General features: G+C 33.0%; 1 protein-coding gene and 1 long non-coding RNA gene across 3 annotated transcripts; both read left to right on the top strand.

Moving 5' to 3' along the window:
• The first annotated feature begins 6,813 nt into the window (after positions 1-6,813).
• LOC133695917 (DNA polymerase kappa) lies at positions 6,814-14,111 on the top strand. 2 transcript variants are annotated; one of them, XM_062117897.1, is made up of 14 exons: positions 6,814-7,046; positions 7,208-7,380; positions 7,475-7,648; positions 7,766-7,889; positions 7,975-8,075; positions 8,176-8,262; positions 9,095-9,190; positions 9,319-9,439; positions 9,772-9,900; positions 10,186-10,277; positions 12,237-12,348; positions 12,534-12,865; positions 13,074-13,381; positions 13,800-14,111. In XM_062117897.1, the coding sequence occupies exons 1-14, from the start codon at positions 6,965-6,967 to the stop codon at positions 13,918-13,920; spliced, it is 2,052 nt and encodes a 683-aa protein (XP_061973881.1). In that variant the 5' UTR covers positions 6,814-6,964; the 3' UTR covers positions 13,921-14,111. The 2 variants fall into 2 exon arrangements, with proteins under 2 accessions (XP_061973881.1, XP_061973888.1); XM_062117904.1 differs by lacking the exons at positions 6,814-7,046; positions 7,208-7,380 and having other exon boundaries at positions 7,568-7,679.
• A 215-nt stretch (positions 14,112-14,326) lies between these two features.
• Positions 14,327-16,132, top strand: LOC133704485 (uncharacterized). Its single transcript, XR_009844075.1, has 2 exons — positions 14,327-14,974; positions 15,453-16,132. It is a non-coding gene; the product is annotated as an uncharacterized LOC133704485 (long non-coding RNA).
• Positions 16,133-19,454: the final 3,322 nt, after the last annotated feature.

The following is a 19,454-nucleotide window of genomic DNA, read 5'->3' as shown; positions in this document are numbered from 1 at the left end:
ATCCTAATTTGCTCTTCCATATTTAATGGGGTGAAAATTCATATACTCCATTTGTCTCTTTTTGAAAGGAAAAAAAAAACGATCCATATGCTATCATTTTTTATTTTTTTATTTAATTAAAACAAAATCATTTTATTCGATTTAGTCTAGTTTATGACTCGATTCATATATTTTTATTTAAAAAAAAAACCAAACTTGCAATACTTAAACATCATTTTTTACACACAAAATAAAAAAATAATCTCGCCTCACGGGGAAGCATGTACACCAAGGCTACTTTGCAATATTCATGCTATTGATATATGATTTTTACTATCTTCAAGATTTAATTTTTACAGTCTTTTGTATACACACACACTCGCTCTTTAGTATATGGTCTTCTCGCTAGTTTCCTACCGACATTGCCTTTTCGTTTTTCTGTTTTAAAAATCGTGGAATTCTTGCTCGAAATTTTGCACATTTTGTTAGTTACTTAGTTCTAAAAGGCAAAGATTAAACTATTTAAAAACAATTATGTCCAATTAAGTTTATTAGCATTTAAAAATGAAACCCATGACTAAGCACTCAAGACTGGCAAACGTACGTATAAAACATACCATGTCACCTAACTTTTAAAAGTAGCTAAGGAAGTGATTGGATTTTTTAATTAGTGAATGTTTGGAAATGCGGTTGAACTTATATTTTTTAAAATTTAAATTTTTTTAATTAATTTTTTTATGATTTTATATTATTTTGATGTGTTGATATTAAAAATGATTTTAAAAAACATAAAAATTTATTATTTTAATATATTTTAGAGTAAAAAACACTTTGAAAAACAACCGTTACTACACTTTCAAACACCTTTTTAATCTCAATAAGGGGCTTATTAAAATAAAAAAAACCTTTAAATCACTTATTTACCCTGCTTAACACATCATACTTTAGACTATACTAGATAGGTAGATGTTAGAGTGGCACAAAAGTTCCTAAAAAAAAGTAAAAATATATTTGAAAGTTGGGTTATGGACTTGAACGAATTTAATTAGCTTATTTAATTTAAATAATATGAATAGAAAAAATACAATAAAAAAATAAATTAACAAGAAAACTTGATAATAAAAAAAATAAAAAAAATTTTAATCCAAATTTATCCAAATTAACATATCAAATATGCGACTTGATCGTGATATAATCGTGATATCCTAAAACTAAGAAACTTATTTAGGAACAACACAATAATTGAAGTTACATCTGATTTACATTCAAAATAAAGTTCACCGAACACTGTTTTTAAATAAAAAAACATCTGATTTGATTTCTTAATTAAGACGTAAATTTATCGAAGATGATTGGAAGTCAGTTGTTATTGTTTTCAATAAAATATACACTCAAACTAATGCTTTGTTTTATTGATTAAAAATCATGGACGTGCACTCTCTAATTAATTAATTTGTTAATCAAAACCATTCTAATCTAGTGGTTTATTGAAGATCCTACAAAGCCTAAACCATGGGTAGTAACAGGTGAGGACTGAGGAGGCTCCTGTCGAAGATACTATATATCCCTTATCTAACAAGTACAAGAAACCAAAACAATAAAATAAAAATTAAGAAGACACCACCCACCATAATTTAAATATTTTGGATTAAACCTATACTTAACTATCAACTTTTTATATCTTAGTTATCACATCTTATCCACGTCACCCCTTGATTAAAATATTAAAATGTCTAAAACCTATTTATTTTAACAAGATTAAATTCCCAACCACGTAATGGTGACGATCATACAAGTTGGAATCTTTAATTTAATTGTTTGTTGATTACGATTGCATAAGAGGTGATTAAACACCAAATTACCGTATTCTCCACTGTTTATTGATTTTTTGAGAGGTAATTGACATTTTAGCTGTTCGGAAATCTTCGATTTTCAAAATTGTGTTTTTTTTTGTCAAAAAGATATTAAAAAGACATAAATATTTTTTTAAAAAAGAAAAATATATCTAAGATTCTAGTCATTGACTCGAGATAAATAAATAATAATTAAAAAACAATAAAAAAAGATCCGAGTCAAATTTGGTAAACCTGCTAAATTTATGACTCAAGATATAATATCGAGATAACTCTATAAAAAAATATTAAAAACAAAGAACACCAATTTTCAACCACCTGGTGATGATGAATGAAATAAAAAAATAATTAATCAAAGCTAACCTGATCCATCTTTAAAAACTTCTGACATGGATCATAAGGATATATCATAACATAAAAAGCAAATCCAAAAAAATAACAATGTAAAATTTTTAACCAACCAAAATAATTAGGGATAAACTTGAAATTTTTTTTAAAAAATAGATAAGAAATAAAAAAAAATATAGATTTGAAAGGAATAAGAACAAATATTGACAAAAAAAAATCAAATTATAAGGATGAAATTGAAAAACAATTTTAATTAAAAAAATGATAAGAAAAACTAAAAATCAAAATCAAAAGCATGAGGATCAAATTTGAAATAAAAATAAAATGTCAATGGATGAAGTTGAGAAAAAAAAACTAGTTCAATAAACTATTTAAAACCAAATACATTGTAATTAAAAAAACAAAGATGAAATTTGATATAAAAATCAAATGTCAAAGGATGAAATTGAAAATAAAATTAACTTAATAAATAATTCAAGACCAGATATATTGCAATCAAAAGAATGAAGATATAATTTGACTCAACAAATAAATAACCATACTTCTTTGTTTCTTTTTAAGGGCCAGTATGTTTTTCTAGAAGGGGAGAGAGGAAAGAGGAAGGGAAAAAAATTTTGTGGTCGGAGCTCAACCAGTGATCTTATCGCACTTTCCTCGTCATCGTGATGAGAGTTGTAAGGCGCAATCAACACTAACTTGGACAACGACATTGAGATATATTCAGATCTGTTTCGTGATTCATTATGGAGTTCCACAATGAGTTTTTATTATAATATCCCATATCAGCGGATAAGGATTTGGTAGCTGACCTTATTAGCAGTGTTGATTGCTAACTTGTCAGAGGCATTTTAGGCCCTTGTGTGGTCACCAAGAACAAATTCGTGAGAGAAGTAAGGCCCAAAACGAACAATATCTGGCAGGTTGGACCGGGCTATTATATTTGGTATCAGAGCCACCTCACTAGCTGTCCGGTTGTGCCGACAAGGTCGTCGGGCTCCTTAAGTTTGCCCTTAAATTGGCAAATTAAAGGCCAATTTAGGTTATTTAGTTAATGGAAGGTGAGAATAAAAGACATGAGATCAAAATGCAAAACACAAGGGAATTGGTGGCTTTGACAAAGTTTGGGGAAAATTCTCATTTTAGTCCCTCAAACTTTCCCACTTATAATTATTTGGTCCCTTCAATTTTAAAAAACCAAGAACAAAGTTAATTTTGATCCCAAACTTTATTTTTCTTATATTTGATCCTTAATTCGAGATGAGAGAGCAAGTGGCTGAATTTTATATGATAGAGAAAGAAAGTCACCGTTTACACCAGTTAAGACCATGAAAAATGGTGATTTTGGTGTCAATGGATTCCTTTCGAAAGGGAGAGTTTATCCTCTGTTTTTTTTTCCACTTGAAGTTGCCTTATATGGTAGATCCAAGCTCGCAAATAATTTTTGTTTCAGGCTGGTTATTTCAACTTGCCTTACAAGGTGTTTAAGGTTTTTTTGGTCGAAATATGGTTAAAAATGAGTTTTTTTTATCTAGAACATTGCAGGCCTGCTTGGAAACTAGAGATCACTGAAATCTGGAGAGGACAAGTGACATGTCACCTGCTATATTTTTTTTCCCAAAAATTTGCTTAAGAAAAAAAATAATACGGCCCAAGCATGTGGGCTGCTCCAGGCCTGCACATAAAATTTTTTTCTTATTTAATTTTCTTTTAATTTTATCATTTAATATTTTATTGATTATTAATTGGAAAACATAATTAGTTTTGATTTTGTATTTTTTATTCAATTGTCTTGTTATTTGGTTGCGTCTCAATTTTATATGTGTATATTTTGAATAAAAATACCATTAAACTGTTTAGTTCAATTGAGTTTATGATCAAAATCACGAGTTTGACAAGTTAATTTTGATCAATTAAAAATTAAGTTTTATAATATTTTTTACATGTCTAAATAATTTTTAATTTATTTAATTAAATACATACAAACTTCTCAATTTGTAATTGAATTTTTTATATTAAAAAAACATAAAAAATAATATTACATTAAAAATAATTACCCAGACAGCATCGAAAAAACGAGTTAAATAGATAGTATAATAAAATAACATGCTCAAAAGCCAAAAAAAGAGCTCAAGGCAATCAACGCGGCATGTTCCCTGCTGCGAACAAAGTAATCATTTTGTGGGACAGGCTTTCATGTATGATGTAACGACGAAAACGACAATAATTTGTCCGAGCATCAAAATAAATAAGAGGGACCTGACAAATCATTGAATATTAAATTAATTATTTTTTTTTAAAAAAAAAGATATGAGAGTGCTTGACAGTGTGGTAACGAGTATTTTTCAAATAATTTTTATGCTGAAATGCATGTCAATGATATTTTTTTATTTTAAAAAAATTATTTTTGACATCAGCACATCAAAACGATTCAAAACGTACAAATCATATTAAATTTTAATAAAAAAAAATTTTAAATTTTTTGGGAACGCGGTTTGCACCAAGCTAACTTTAAAAATATAATTAAATCTTCTAAATTGATTTAAAAATTAATTATAACCAAGTTTAATATTAAATTAATCAATAAATTATCTCGTTAACTTACGAAATTAATTTATTTTTATCTATTATTGAAAAAATATAGGTTAACCAATAATTTAATAACTCAAATCCATTAAATCTAGACCACATGGTTTAAGAAAGTATTTGAAAATGAATTTCATTTTTTTTTTGTTAAAAATATTTTTTTTAAATTAAAAATTTTAACATTTTTATATAAGATGTTAATATTAAAAAATAAATTTTAAAAATATAAAAAAAATATTATCACGTTTGTGTGGGGTTCCTATATAACTCCGTCCAACGTTTATCACGTTTGTGTGGGGTATCCTACGGTATAACACGACATAATGACAACCTCCCAGAGAAAAAGACAGCACGAAAATAAGTTTGATCTAGCTGTATTGAAAGAGCCAGGAGTCTCCCTCGTACTCCTACTGAGAAATGTAATTTTGGACCCTAAACCATAATTCAACAGGTGTGTGTGTGTGTGTGTGTGTGTGTGTGTGTGTGTGTGTATATATATATATATGTTACATTACTTATAAAAATAACTTTTGAAAAATAATTAGTTAAATTAGAAGTATTTTTAACAAAAAAAAAAAAAGATCAAAACAATTTTTTTAATCAAGTATGTTTATATTTTTTTTATTTAAATTAAAAATCTAAAACTAACTTCAATCAAACAAGACACGCATACACGTGTGTATAAACATGATCCACTCAAATAAGTTATAAAAAGAAGTTGAATTAACTCTGAGGGATATAGCTTAATTGGTCAGGTTTTGAATGTGTTTCTTAGAGGTCACTAGTTTAAGTCTTATAAACCTCAGGACCATTGAAAATTTATATGATCTTTAATTTCAGAGCTTGTAAGATTAATTGAAATACATATATAAATTGGCTTATATAGTCACGTTAAAGAAAAAAAAAAGTTGGATTTGATTACGAAGAAATATAAAAGTTGGGCTCACCTACCGGTATCTTTTTATGAAGGCCCGACGATGAAGAAGAGTTGAAGCTAGGCCCAAGTAATTGGGTTTCGAAACGAATGGAGGCCCACCTTCACCAAGTCTTAAGCCTCGGGCCCTCAGCCTCGCCCACTCCGAATTTGGCGGAATAGAAGTATGAAAAGTACAGATAGAGTCCATGTAAAAGCTTTCTTCCTCTTTTTGTCGGGTCACAGGAAAAGAGGCTGCGCGCCCTCACAGCACAAACACTACATAAAGTTATAATTAATTTCACAACAATATAAATCAGGATTTTTTCCAATTTCCTCTCTCTCGTGTTCCAAAAAAATCAATTAGTTCTGACATTGAATTCAAGCTTGAAACAAAATGTTTTTTTTTTTATCTTTAATGTACAACAACAAATTTAATACAGTAAATCCATAAAAGACATCAGCCAACATCAATCTAGTTTTATAAACCCAAATGTCATGAGCTTATGTAACATTTTTTTTGGGATGATGGTTTTAATTTCATCTGCATTTTTTAACAAAAACATCTTGAAAATATCTTTTTTATAAATTTTAAATTTAATTACAGTTTTAACTAAACATATATTCCAATCACATTAATTATAACAAAAATTAATTTTTTTAAATTAATTTTTCTATATTACAGTTACAAAAACTATCTCAATATCAAATATATTAAAAAAAATTAAATATAAAAATTAAAAAAAAATAATTTTTTTCTATCACACTCAGCTGAGTTTGAAATGAAAAGTATTAAAAAAAACATGTTTGTTTTTGTATTTTAAAAATATTTTTTAAAAAAATTAAAAAATTTTTAAATTTGATTTTTAATGTTTTTAAATTATTTTAATATACTAAAATTAAAAATTATTTTTAAAAATAAAAAATATTATTTTAAAATTAAAAACATTTTAAAAAATAACTAACTACAAACTCAAAGTAGAAAAAATTTTCAAAGAAAAATTTTCTCTAGAGCGGGCAAGATAGGGTTGTTAAGTTAGACAGGGGTGTTTTTGGAATAAAGATCTCGACAGCTTTTGTTTAATTCTGTACGAATTTGATAAATTAAATTCCATTTTTCTTAAATCAAATCAGTACAATAAAATAAAAAAAATATTCCAAACACCCTGAATAATTCTCACTTTCCCTCTTCTCCTTCTCCAGCAAGCTTTTTCAATACCCAAAACACAAAAAGATCGCGCCCAAAAATAAGAAGAGAGAGACCGAGGGCACAGAAAGAGAGAGAGAGATGGAGAAAAATGAGACCTTGTCAGGAGATAAACCTCGTCCATGGCAATCTTACCACACAGTTTACACTAACGCTAAAGCAGGTAATAAAAATCTCTACACGGGTTGGTTTATTCACAATTATTTCACCTCTTACTTGCAAATTCTTGACATTTTTATTCGAGTTTCTTTGTTATTTGATCGATGCTGGTTATGTTTTATTGGAAATTAGATTAAACAATGTGTTATAAAAAAATGTTTTTAGGTATGGAAGGAGTGGACAAAGAGAAAGTGCAAAGAATAGTTTATGAAACCAGTAAAGGATCAAAGTATTTTGAGAACGAGGAAAAAAAGGAGGCTGTGTTGAGGCAAAAAATTGAAAACATGCGTGCCCAACGTGCCAAGCTTAGTGCTGCTGATCTCTCTCATTATCAAATTGTAAAGCTCAAAAACTCCCTATAAATGTCCGTGGCTTTTATTTTGGTTCCTCTTGGAAATCTATATGGTTTTTAATTTATACTATGATTTATAGGTGGCAGATAGAAGAATTTTAGAGCTAGAAGCCACGCGTGATCTTTCGAGGATTTGGTTACATGTGGATATGGATGCTTTCTATGCCGCTGTTGAAACATTGAGCAATCCTTCATTGAAAGGGAAACCGATGGCTGTTGGTGGCATGTCTATGATCTCGACCGCTAATTATGAGGTTTAGATTGGATGTTACTGTTGTTTTAAATGTGGGTTTTGTTTGAAGGACTAATTGTCTGTGTATCTGCTTCGTTACTTTTCGTTTTTGTGAAAATGATATTTGATTACTTTGTAGGCACGGAGGTTTGGAATTCGTGCTGCAATGCCTGGTTTCATTGCTCGTAAATTATGCCCGGAGTTAATTTTTGTTCCTACAGATTTCAAGAAGTATACTCATTACAGTGAATTAACAAGAAAAGGTTAGTCAATAGGGTTCTAATAGAGATTATGTAATGCTTTCTCTTATCATGTGCAAATATCTGACTAATACATGCTTTTCTATAGTTTTTGAGAAATACGATCCTAATTTCATGGCTGCTAGTTTGGATGAAGCACACCTGGATATAACCGAGGTCTGCAAAGAAAGGGGCATGTCTTGTGGAGAAGTATGTTGATGGGTTTTCTTACCTTTTCTTTTCTATTGAATGCTGTTCTACATTATATTGTGTTGACATTCACTTTTCTGTTTATGCTGTAATTGTGAAGATTGCTGAAGAACTTAGAAAATGCGTCAATGAAGAGACTGGCCTAACTTGTAGTGCTGGAGTGGCCCCAAACCGCTTACTTGCTAAGGTTCTTTTAGCTATTCCCTTATTGCGTTGCAGTTTGCGTCCAGCATGGACTTTACATTTTGCATCGTCCCATTTCTTTAAATAGTGACATAGAAAGTACTGAAAAAAGCAATTTTGATAAAATTCACAACAGAACAGATGTCTCCATGGATAAAAACTTTTAAGAACTATTCACGATGAGAGATTAATTTAGTGGATGACATACAATAAATTTTTTTGATGGCAAGCTAGTTTAAAAATATTTATACTGATCAAATATAAAGGGCTTATCTATTACACAATAAGCTGCAAGTAGCTATTAGAGGCATTAATGGCCTTCTGAAATGTGCAGGAAGCATGCAAAGCATAAAAAAAGGTGTCAAGACGGTTAAGTTTCAGTGAAGTCAATTTTAGAAATCTCATCAATAGCCCAATGTAAGTTGTTCAGTAATTGTAGCCTTGAGTGCATTCAAATTCAATTCAAGGTGAAACTCATGTTATGATGTCTGAGTGAATGGCTCTGACATTTTATTCGCCTGAATTTTGATCACATGCATACTTGATCAGGCCTTAGAATAGGAAAAATGTGGTCAAAGAGTTTCAAAGTCTGCAAAACATGACCTTTGACATTATACTGAATGAATTATCCTAAGCTTCAGTAGTAAACTCATACAAGACTAATCTCATGCTCTTGCATTTAAATTATTGCCACCTAATCAAACTGGAATATGCTACCATAAAAAAAACAAAAAAGACAGGTAACCTAGAAAGGGGTGCAGGTTTTCATTTAGATAATGCATTTTACAGTACAAAAGTCTACCATATATATTCACTTGACATGTGCGTGTCCTCAGGTTTGCTCTGATATAAGTAAACCCAATGGACAGTTTGTTTTAACAAATGATCGGATGGCTGTCATGACATTTATATCCTCACTCCCCATAAGGAAGGTATATTTTCTTTGACTTTATTTCAATGAAAGATGTTTCATATTCTTCTGAGGAAAATGCAAAATATCCTTTTTCTTAAAATGTTTCTGAAGTTTTAGTATGATTTCACATCATCGAACTCTATACAGATTGGAGGCATTGGTAAGGTTACTGAACATATACTGAGGGATGCTTTTGGTATTAGTACATGTGAAGAGATGCTCCAGAAGGGCGGGCTCCTCTGTGCACTGTTTTCTCATTCTACAGCAGGTAGTCATTGTCTGGTGTTTTCCTCTTTGTCATGGTATAAACAATGTGCCTAATATATGAGGGTATAGACAATGCTAGTCTTTAGAAATAATTTGTTGGGACAATAAAATCTGCTTAACAACTTGTACGGAGCATTGAATCAATACATAATTACATTATTTTGATGTAAAATGAATCCAGGAGGCCTTTATTCAGGCTGGAAATTCAGACAGTAAGTGGAAGTGACTTCAAATTCTTTATATAAAATAAAACTTTATAGATTTGAATGCAACATGTGCACAGAGAATTGGTAGGCAGTTACCATCAGAGTGATTCTTGCTGATTTATTGCAGATTTTTTTCTCTCTGTGGGTTTGGGGATTGGGAAGACAGATATCCCTCAAGTCAGGTCCCGAAAAAGTATCAGCAGTGAGAGAACTTTTTCAGCCACAGATGATGAGACACTTCTTTATCAGAAATTAGGTAAGTCTCCTTGGCATATCTAATTTTTTTTTAATCTAGTGTATGTGCAATCATGTAATGCTTTGGGATGGAGCAGTTGCTTTCTTTTGGCTTTATTACACCTCAAAACTGTCTGAAGATTTCTTATTACAGAGGGCTTAGAAATGCAGTAATAATATCATTTTTGGCTTTAATACAAAAAACACATAATCAATTTGGTTTTGCTTGACATTCAATGTCACACAATTATCTAGAATATTAATGAAAGTTTTTACTTAAGTAAGCCTGTTTGAATTGTGTTGGCAGCTGATATTGCAGAGATGCTATGCGCTGACATGAAAAAAGGTGGTCTTTGCGGTCGAACATTGACTCTAAAATTGAAAACTGCATCATTTGAGGTACTTCTGATTTTTTGTTTTGTTGCCTTCTCTATGAGAACGCTTGAGGGCAAATTATAAGATGTAAATAGGTTAATGCTGTTTAAAGTTCCTTGCTTCTCTGCACCTTTTGTTGGCTTTTCATTTTCCTGTAGAAGATGTGATTAAGGTTAGGAGGTATGCACCATTGCTAATGGATTCAAGAAGGGCATTTGATGCTTAACAAAAAAAACTAAAGAAAACTAAAAGAAAGAAAGAAAGAACCTAAAAATTAAAAACAGGAAAAGAAAAGTTAGGAAGAAGAGAAAATTCAGAGGAGAAATAGTATGTTATTTTATCAATTCATCAAAACTGTCTCACAAAATCAAAACTGTCTATAACGAATTGGCCTTTGACGGTGCCTGCTATTGTCATTAAAATGCTCACTGTCACTAGATTATCTTATTTGTAAAGTTTCTATGGATTCTATCCTCTCAAAAAAGTTGTTCATTTGATTGGATATGTTGTTCATATTAGCTCACATGAGCTGTAAATGCTCTTGAATATCCCTAAGAACATTACTAGAGTTCGGGTCTATGGCAACTGTGAGTTCTGAATTGTATACTAGATGACCTCTTTGTAAATGCATGCGATACTAATCCAAGGACTATGATTGAGATCACAAACGACAATTGCAAGTAAAACGCAATATAAAATCAAAGCTAATATATAATTTTTTGTTTATTTTGGAGACTAAGCAATAACATATTAAACCAGGAAAAAAATCGCAAGTAAGCAATGTTAGTCCTCTAAACACCCACAGGTAGTCCAACCACAATGTTTCAGTTTCCCCACAAATTTGGCCAAAGCTCCATAGTTAATTAAGAGGATTGAATATTCAATACAAGTGAATAAATAAGCCAACAAAACAAAGGTAGCTCAAATTGCAAGACGGACTATATTTTTATATGCATGCACAAAAGAATAATATCAATGTTAATTCTTGGTCAACAAGTGTAAAAATATACCATGAACAATGATATTCAATGGTTAAAAATAGTTTGTAGAGGCTTACTGACTAGATTGTGATGGGAAGATATTGTAAGTTACTGTTGCTGACGTGATGAAGAATGCTAACATGGTGCTGACGTGTCAATGCTGGCTCTTGTGTCATTGGCATGACAATGTTGATGCAAAAAAAAACAATGAATAAACAAAAAAAAAAAACAATGATTAACTGTGAGAACAATTAAAAGCTCATGCTCTGATACCAAAGTTGATGGAAAAAAAAAAAAACAACAACTAAAAGCAGAGAAAGAAAGGAAGCCAAGAATTAAAAGCTAGGAAAGAAAAGCTAGTAAGCAGAAAAAAATCAGAGGAGAAATAGTCTATTATTTTATCAATCCAACAAAACTATTTGACAAAATGAAAAAGAACCATATAAATAGCATAACCTTAAAATGTCAAATTATTGGGCTTGACCCATCAATTAACACTGTCTGACATAAATAACCCAAATAAATAAACAAAAAAACAATGAAATAAGACTAGATGAGCTCAGTTTCCCATTCAAAGAGTGACAGACTGGGCTATTCTTCATTGTCTTTGTTCATATACTCGTGTAATCCGTGGTGTGGGTCTGGTGTCTCCACCCACATTACTCACCTACATTACTTTGCATTTGTCCTGGCAAAGCAGTGTCCAGGAGGGATGCACTGGACAGTAGATAAAATCTTAAGCCCCTGCAATTGTGCAAGAAATGGCTGGCTTCTTTGAACAAGAAGAAGCAGGCTCTTTTGCTTTTGCTTATAAGGACGACAATAGAATTTTACCATTTCATTGCTGATTGTCTTTGCAATAGATTCTCTAATTGAAATTTAAGATTTGTGATTTGTTTGTCTTTATTGCTTTCCTTATTCTTACGCGACCTGGCCTCTCCTTGTACTTATTACTATGTTTGTCATTATGCTCTGAAGTCTACTGACCATCATGAATCTACAGGTTCGAAGCAGAGCTGTGACTTCGGAAAAATATATTTGCTCAAGTGAAGACATCTTGAAGTATGCTTCAAAGCTGCTAAAGGCTGAACTTCCTATTTCTTTAAGGTTGATGGGTAAGAATTCGCATTATGGTTTATACAGCCTCTTGTCTGAAGGTGAAAACGAATTGTTTTGTGTTTTGATACGTGTGTCTCTCTCCGGGAGGGAAATGTATTTGGACGGAGAAGGAATCTTGAATGAGCATAATCTAATGCCTTGTAGGACTTATAAAATGACAAATCATTTTATCTGCTTTCAGGCCTACGCTTGTCTCATTTCAATGAAGACAAGATTGGTGCCCCATCTGATCCAACACAAAAAACTCTCAACAACTTCATCGTGTCAGGAGATTTATCTAGGAAAAATTTGGATGATCCAAAATCCTTGGGATTGGATATTAATGATCAACACTTAATGAACAATATGGAAGGTTCCTTTTCTATTGAGAGTCATGAGTTACAACATTATGGAATTAGAGATCCACTGGCCAGCAATAATCTACAGGATCTGAATGTTCACCACTGCACTTCCACTGATAGTGTTGAAGCTGAGAAAATCCATGAACCTTCAAGCAACAAAATTGCGGACAAGGTATGTGGCAAGGAGAAAGAGTTGTCCATGACTTGACTAGAAATAAATTCAAATTAGCGGGCTCCCCAGTTCTTGTTGTCTGGTTACTTATGTCAATCTCTAAAATGACTATGCAGTCATTTTAGAGTGGCAACTTAGATTGAATTCTGATTTTCTTGATTCTTAGTTTTTCTCTTTAGCTTTATTCTTCTCTTTTGTCATTTTCAAGGTGATTACCAAGGATATGGCAGGGGAAGTGTCACAGTGGAAGGAATCAGGCTTGTCCTTGCCTGGACAGCTTGAGGGGGGAAGCCCTGACAGAATGAACCAGGTCATCATGCACAATGAGGCAGTCTTTTCATCTGAACAGAAAGATGAGTTAGTTTGGGTGGATGACTACAAGTGCTCGCTATGCGGGATTGAAATGCCGCCATATTTTGATGAAGAAAGACAAGAGCACTCCGACTTCCATCTTGCTGAGAGGCTTCAAAAGGATGAGTCCAGAATTGACTCAAGAACTTCCACACTGAGGCAGAGGTTGTTTTTCATATACGTGTGTGCGCGTGCCTATAATTTTTTTTTTCTGATCAGTGATCACTGGACCACACAATGACCCTCTCCCTCTTCAACCTTAACGCAACTTATGAAGTCTTGGATTGGACTTGGATCACGGACACTGCTTTACTCTTTTTCCCTAGGGGTTCTACTAAACTAAATGATTATTGATGTTATCTGTATGTATTGGGTGTCAGTAATTTTTACTTCCTTTTCATGTCCAAACACCATATCAATCATCTTAGCTGCCTTGTATGAGATATAGGAGATTACGATAGGCGCTAGAGCATGGGGTTGATTTTATGCTTACCAAATACGAAAGAAACTGCATTTCCTAGGATAGCTTCCGCATTTCCTGTAATGATCTTCGTTTGATCTGACAAGTTTGAAACTCTTTCAGGTCTGTCCAGAAGGACCACATCTCAAGCCAAAGCAAACGTAAGAAGGGCAAACCATCTCCGAAAGAAGGCGGACATCTTTCAATTGACATGTTCTTTGCTAAGAGCAATCAGAATTTCTAGCGTTTTATTTTGCATCCTCCCAATCCTGTATATGTAGTTGCATAATTCTCTATATTACAGAAAAACTATATATAGTTGTACAGTCGTTTATACCAATCTTAGCAATTGCCGACGGCAATTCCTTGTAATTATACAATCTAGTGAATTATTATTTGATCCCAATGCTTTAATGAAATAATCAGTTTAACTCATTTGATGTAAGAAATCCAATACCGAGTTTAGACCTTTGGAAGCAATTTTAATTGTGTTTCACGATTAAAACACATGTTTATATTCTAATTTTATCCCTATCCTGCGGAAATGACACAACTACGATAACAATAAGAAAATTATAAGAGTGTGATAATATACAAATAATCAAATAATCAAATATGTATTATCCCTGGGGTAAGCAGAAAGTTTTAATTCTTAGAGCTCGAGATGGAGTCAAATGGTGATCCAATATGTGCCACGCTTTACCTCATTTTGGATATCTACATGATCAGAATATCAACCAAGCAAAACCTCCGACCACTCCCCGGACCCTCGTGCACTGCCTGTCTCAAAGTTACCATTCAGTTTCCTCTTTCATTCTGCTCCGTTTCTAAACGACTGAGAAAAAATGGAACTGACATCCATGACTCCTACCTTCAAAATCTCTTAGCTAAATCCAAGAAGACAAGCAAGATCCCATGTCTCTTACTTAATCACACCAGTTTCCTGTTTATCATCTCCAGACCAAATGACACCAACCAAAACCCTCTTCGGTTCTCTCAAAAAGAGCAACATTCTATACGGGAATAGTGCTAACACCATAAAAAATATACCTATACCAACCATGACTGAAATATTGGCAGCAAACTCTCCAGTTCTCTCAAACTCTAGGACCCTTTTTTAGAATCACAGCCAAGAGTCTTGAAACTCAAAATGAGCTTGGGAGAGCTGAAAGGCTTATAAGGTTATGGTTAAAAGGCAAGATTCTTCATTTAGATTCAATAAGATTGAAAAGAGAGACGCTTGGCATGGAAAAATCCATCTTTGGCATTGGTTTGTTCATTGGAGCTGTTGCTATTCGGTATGTTTATGACTGTAGTTGTAAGACTGCTGAGTTGCTTGCTATTAATGACTCTGATCTTTACCATTCCAAGGTTATTTGTCTTCACTTTCACTTTCTCTTATCAGTTTACCAAATCAAATCAGCTCTCTCATGTAAAGTTATGATTTGAGAACAACTCTCAATTATATATTTAAAACTCAAGAACCCCTTCCCTTCTCTGCTTTAGGTCTTTTGGATGAAGTTATCTTCTTCCGTTACCTTTTATTGAAGAATTGAAGTTGTTTCAATCTGATTATTTAGGCAGAAACCCTACAATTTTGTGGGTTACTGTCAACTATTATAACCCTTTAGGTACCCACATGGTTCAAAAAAGATGATTATGGTTACTGGAAACTGGAAAGAATACATTCTTGGATCTTTTATGGAGCAGATATAAAATCTTACCTAAATGGTTGAATCTGTTATAACTGTTTTGCCTTGTTTCTTTTTTTACTAGCTTCTCAGGTTCTATACAAGAATTGGGTTCAAGACTGTATATGAAGAAACAGGCTCAACTGTAGGAGACCTTCCTCACATGTTGGTCTGGGGTGGCATAGGAACAAGAATGGATGCTGATGTTGAAGATCTTCTAATAAATTGGTGTGCCAGGTTTAAGAGTCGAGAATGAATGTTGAGATCCATTGCTCATGCAGTTTATCCTGCAATCATGAGGTTCAAAGGCTGGAATTCTGAACTGAAATGAATTATGTTTGGTTGAAGGCATTGGCCTAAATTATTGCCCTGACCTGTTAGCTTGGAGAAATAGAATGATTTTCCCGGAAAATGCTCATACTTTTCGGTTGGTACCAAGATGCAAATAAATTTTATTGCAGGTTTGATGGGGCCAAAAGGAAGGAAAAGGTACTGCTCTTTTTATATGATGGCATATTTCACTGGGAAGACTCGAAGTATAAGTGAATGCTACTTAAACTTGCAAGTCATTACATTTCCCTCATAACAATGATGCTCAAGCACAGAACTTACATGAAGAAACATCATTGATTACATATTCATCTACAGTTTTCTGATACTGGTTAAATACTCTGTTCAAGATTTTGTAGGTGTTCAAGCAGTAAAAGCAGTTTTTGTATTGATTTTTATTTTCTGGGAATAATTTGCTAGCAACTGCTTTCATGATTTTGCAACCTAGTTCATATTTGAGCAGGTAGAATTTAGTTTCCACTAAAAATGAATTGCAACTACTATTCGTTTTGCAAATGATGAGGCTCTTGTATTGCAGTACGGCTTGAATGAAAGCTGTTTCAACATCTAGAACGTTCCGTATCATTTTTTTTGTCTCGTTAAAAAGAAAAAAATACAATAGAAATGGTTACCTGCCATATTCTAGGAATAACTAATCACCAAAGTTTCTACATGATAATAAACTATAGAAAATTTGCAAACTTGCGTGTGGGTTTGTGTGTTATTGAAGTGATCAAACTAATTGATCATGATGGATTGCATAATCTATGATCAGAACAGTGAATTGAATCCAAAGATAAAAATGTAGGATCTGTCAGACAACATGACAATCTAAGAAACAACAAAAACATGATGGCTTGAAAAAGTGTACTTGCGCACTTTTATGGTGCGCACTAAACAGTTGATACGATTAAAGCAGTGAATCTTTGTTTGCCTTTATTGCAGAGCATCAAAAGAAGGGAATGAGCAATCAGAATTGCATCAGCTGAACCACATAACTGAAAAATGAAGAAACTTTCAGAACGTGAGAGAGAGACCGAATCCAATTGCAGGAATAATGCCAAGGGCTCTGGTGTCAAATTCACTAGAAACTGTTATCTTTGACTTGGATTTGATTTTATGCTGCAGGAGAGTGACCAGCATTCCACGACTGTCATACCTTGCCTTAATTGTTGTTGGATAGTTAATAGTACATGATCCTCCAATTATCAGACCATTCTACTTTGTTGAAAACACCCGATGCATCGTTGCTGCTGCTGCAACTTTCCGCTCATGATCAAAGTAGTGGACACACGATGCCCTTAGCAAGCCAACCTTGTCTCTCCTGAAAATTTTAGGCGCAGAGAATTGTCTTAATGTCTCCTTCCCTTTTGGGGCAGTTATGCATATTGACAGCAGCCACAAGCAGTAATCATGCTGTCTATTGGAAGTTCTTTGTCTTGGAATATGTTGAGAGTTAAATTAGGAATTTTCGTTCAAAGTTTTCACTAATGCAGGTAAATAACTTCCAAAGTAATTGATGCATCACAATTCGACTTTGTGATGCAAAAGCCTGCGTCATACATGCTAAATTGTCTAGAAGTAGTATGGTACTTTGTTCCCATTCCAAATGCAACATGTGGAGTTCCAACAGTTGTGGAAAACTCAGTTTCAGTTGCTGCATCGTTGATCAAAGGAAAAGAAGGATGTTAATGGAATAGAAACAAGGATGGCTTGTTACTGCATATGCAATGTATCAGAAGCAAAGGTGATTAAATCTCACCAAAAATGTATTGAAGAAAAGGAAATCAGCAAAACAGAAAGCCTTGGTTCAGCTATAAAAGAAAAAAAGTATATAACAAAAACTACAAAAATGCATTTGAGTTGTATTTCATTCGTATTCTAATTGTAGATCTTGCAGATTGTTCTGCATTTGGGGATAAAGTAGCTACATCCAAAATTTTATCCCCAAATGCAAGAGCTTGACATTAGATCATACATGATTTTACTGGAGATTCATTGGATATGTATGGACGCTGTTATCTTCTTACATGGATGCCGAAATTGGCAGGCTCGTGACTGTTTATCTACCTGCATTTCCTTTCATCTTTTTATAAAACATGAGATTTAACGCCATGTGCTCGTTTAACTTTCAATGTTTCATCTCATTGCAGATGATCATTCCAGTAAGAAGTAGACAATTCATGCATGGAAACGGAAATTTAACATTTCTTTCCATGATCACAAGGTATTCAATGTGGTTTAATCTTAGCGAGCGAAAGGGGTCCGTACCATGCTAGTGTTGTAATGTGGCAATCTCAGCTCAATTGTATTCTTTGTGAATGGCGATGTTCTCTCACATGCGAGGGTTGTTGAGAACTGCCATTACATGAAAGACGTCAGATAGGGTAATACTGAAGTAAAAGAGCATAATTTGAGTTTGCTAGAGCGAGCTGAGAACTAAGCACAGGAACCCACCCGTGAAACCGTATCCACTTTGGCTTCAATGGCGGTATGGGTCTCCCCGAAATCTAATTCTGTGACAATACCTTCTTTAAGGCGATCTCCAAGTTTGGAAAAATATGCAGCAAGGGTCTGAACAATCCAACACGTATTCAAGGTTTGCTCGATACATCAGGAGGATTAGTATACTAAAAACAAATAAGAAACCATCACAGTGAAGGAGAATTCATAACATACCACTCCAGTATTTGAAGTTGAAATGCTAAAGACTAGGTGATTATTGTAGAGTAGCACATCTGAAAAATAGTACTGACAATCCATTATAAGACTGGAAGAGAAATCCCTGAGTATTCAATTAAATTTTATGAGCCCGCATTATCGAGAAGACTAGTTTTTTGATTGTTTAGAAGTGCGGTAAAAATTATTTTATTATCAAAACATACACATCACAATACTACACAATACACACAATAATATTACATAATAAAAATACAATTCCAAACACATCAAACGGAATACAAGTATCACTTATGATCTTCTACTCTTGGTCTGACTCATCAGACAAATATTGACCTTCAAAGGCTACCTTAGCTCTCTTAGGCAGTGTTTTTAAACTCAACATGGTGGCCGATCTGGCTCAAAGCCTGGGTCAACCTCATTTTTTTTTATAAATTAAAACGATGTTGTTTTGGTAAACAAATAAAAAAATAGCTAACAGGTTGCAACCGGGTCACCGGGTCAACCTGCTGGGCCCGCCGAGTTTTTAACTACCCTTATTTTTTATAAACTTGGACCGGTTCCAGTCCTGGGTAAGCAGGTCCCGAATTGTCCTGCTGAGTTTTAAAACTATGCTCCTAGGTTGAATCTAATTAAAAGAAGGCACATTGCCATAAAACAAGTGGGAGAAGTCTACATAAATGCTTCAAAAACTATTGTAGAAGTGAATGTCTCCTATCATGTCAACTAATTTATCCTTCATTACTATTTTTAGTGCAAGATTGTTGTTGCAAGTAGTTACAAAGTTGGAAGGATTTTCTCATAGTGTTTGCAAATGTGAACATTTTTAGGTTTTCAAAATTCATACGCGCAGTGGAAATGATAAATTTATTTATAAATTTATTACCTAAAGATCTGATTTTCTCCGGCTTTGAATAATTTTTGAAAGACTGAGTTGTTACAAACCATAAGTTGTCCAATTTTTTGGCCTCCAATGGTAATCCATAGGAACCACAAGTGAGAAATCTTCTAAATCTCTATTTAGAAGAGAGGGATTGCTATGCCTAGAGTGCTGGCTCTTTATTCTATGACTTACGTA

This window comes from Populus nigra, chromosome 1, assembly GCF_951802175.1.
Source record: "Populus nigra chromosome 1, ddPopNigr1.1, whole genome shotgun sequence".
Taxonomy (NCBI): Eukaryota; Viridiplantae; Streptophyta; class Magnoliopsida; order Malpighiales; family Salicaceae; genus Populus; species Populus nigra.
The sequence above is the reverse complement of the archived record's forward strand: the minus strand, read 5'-3'. Positions and strand labels throughout refer to the sequence as shown.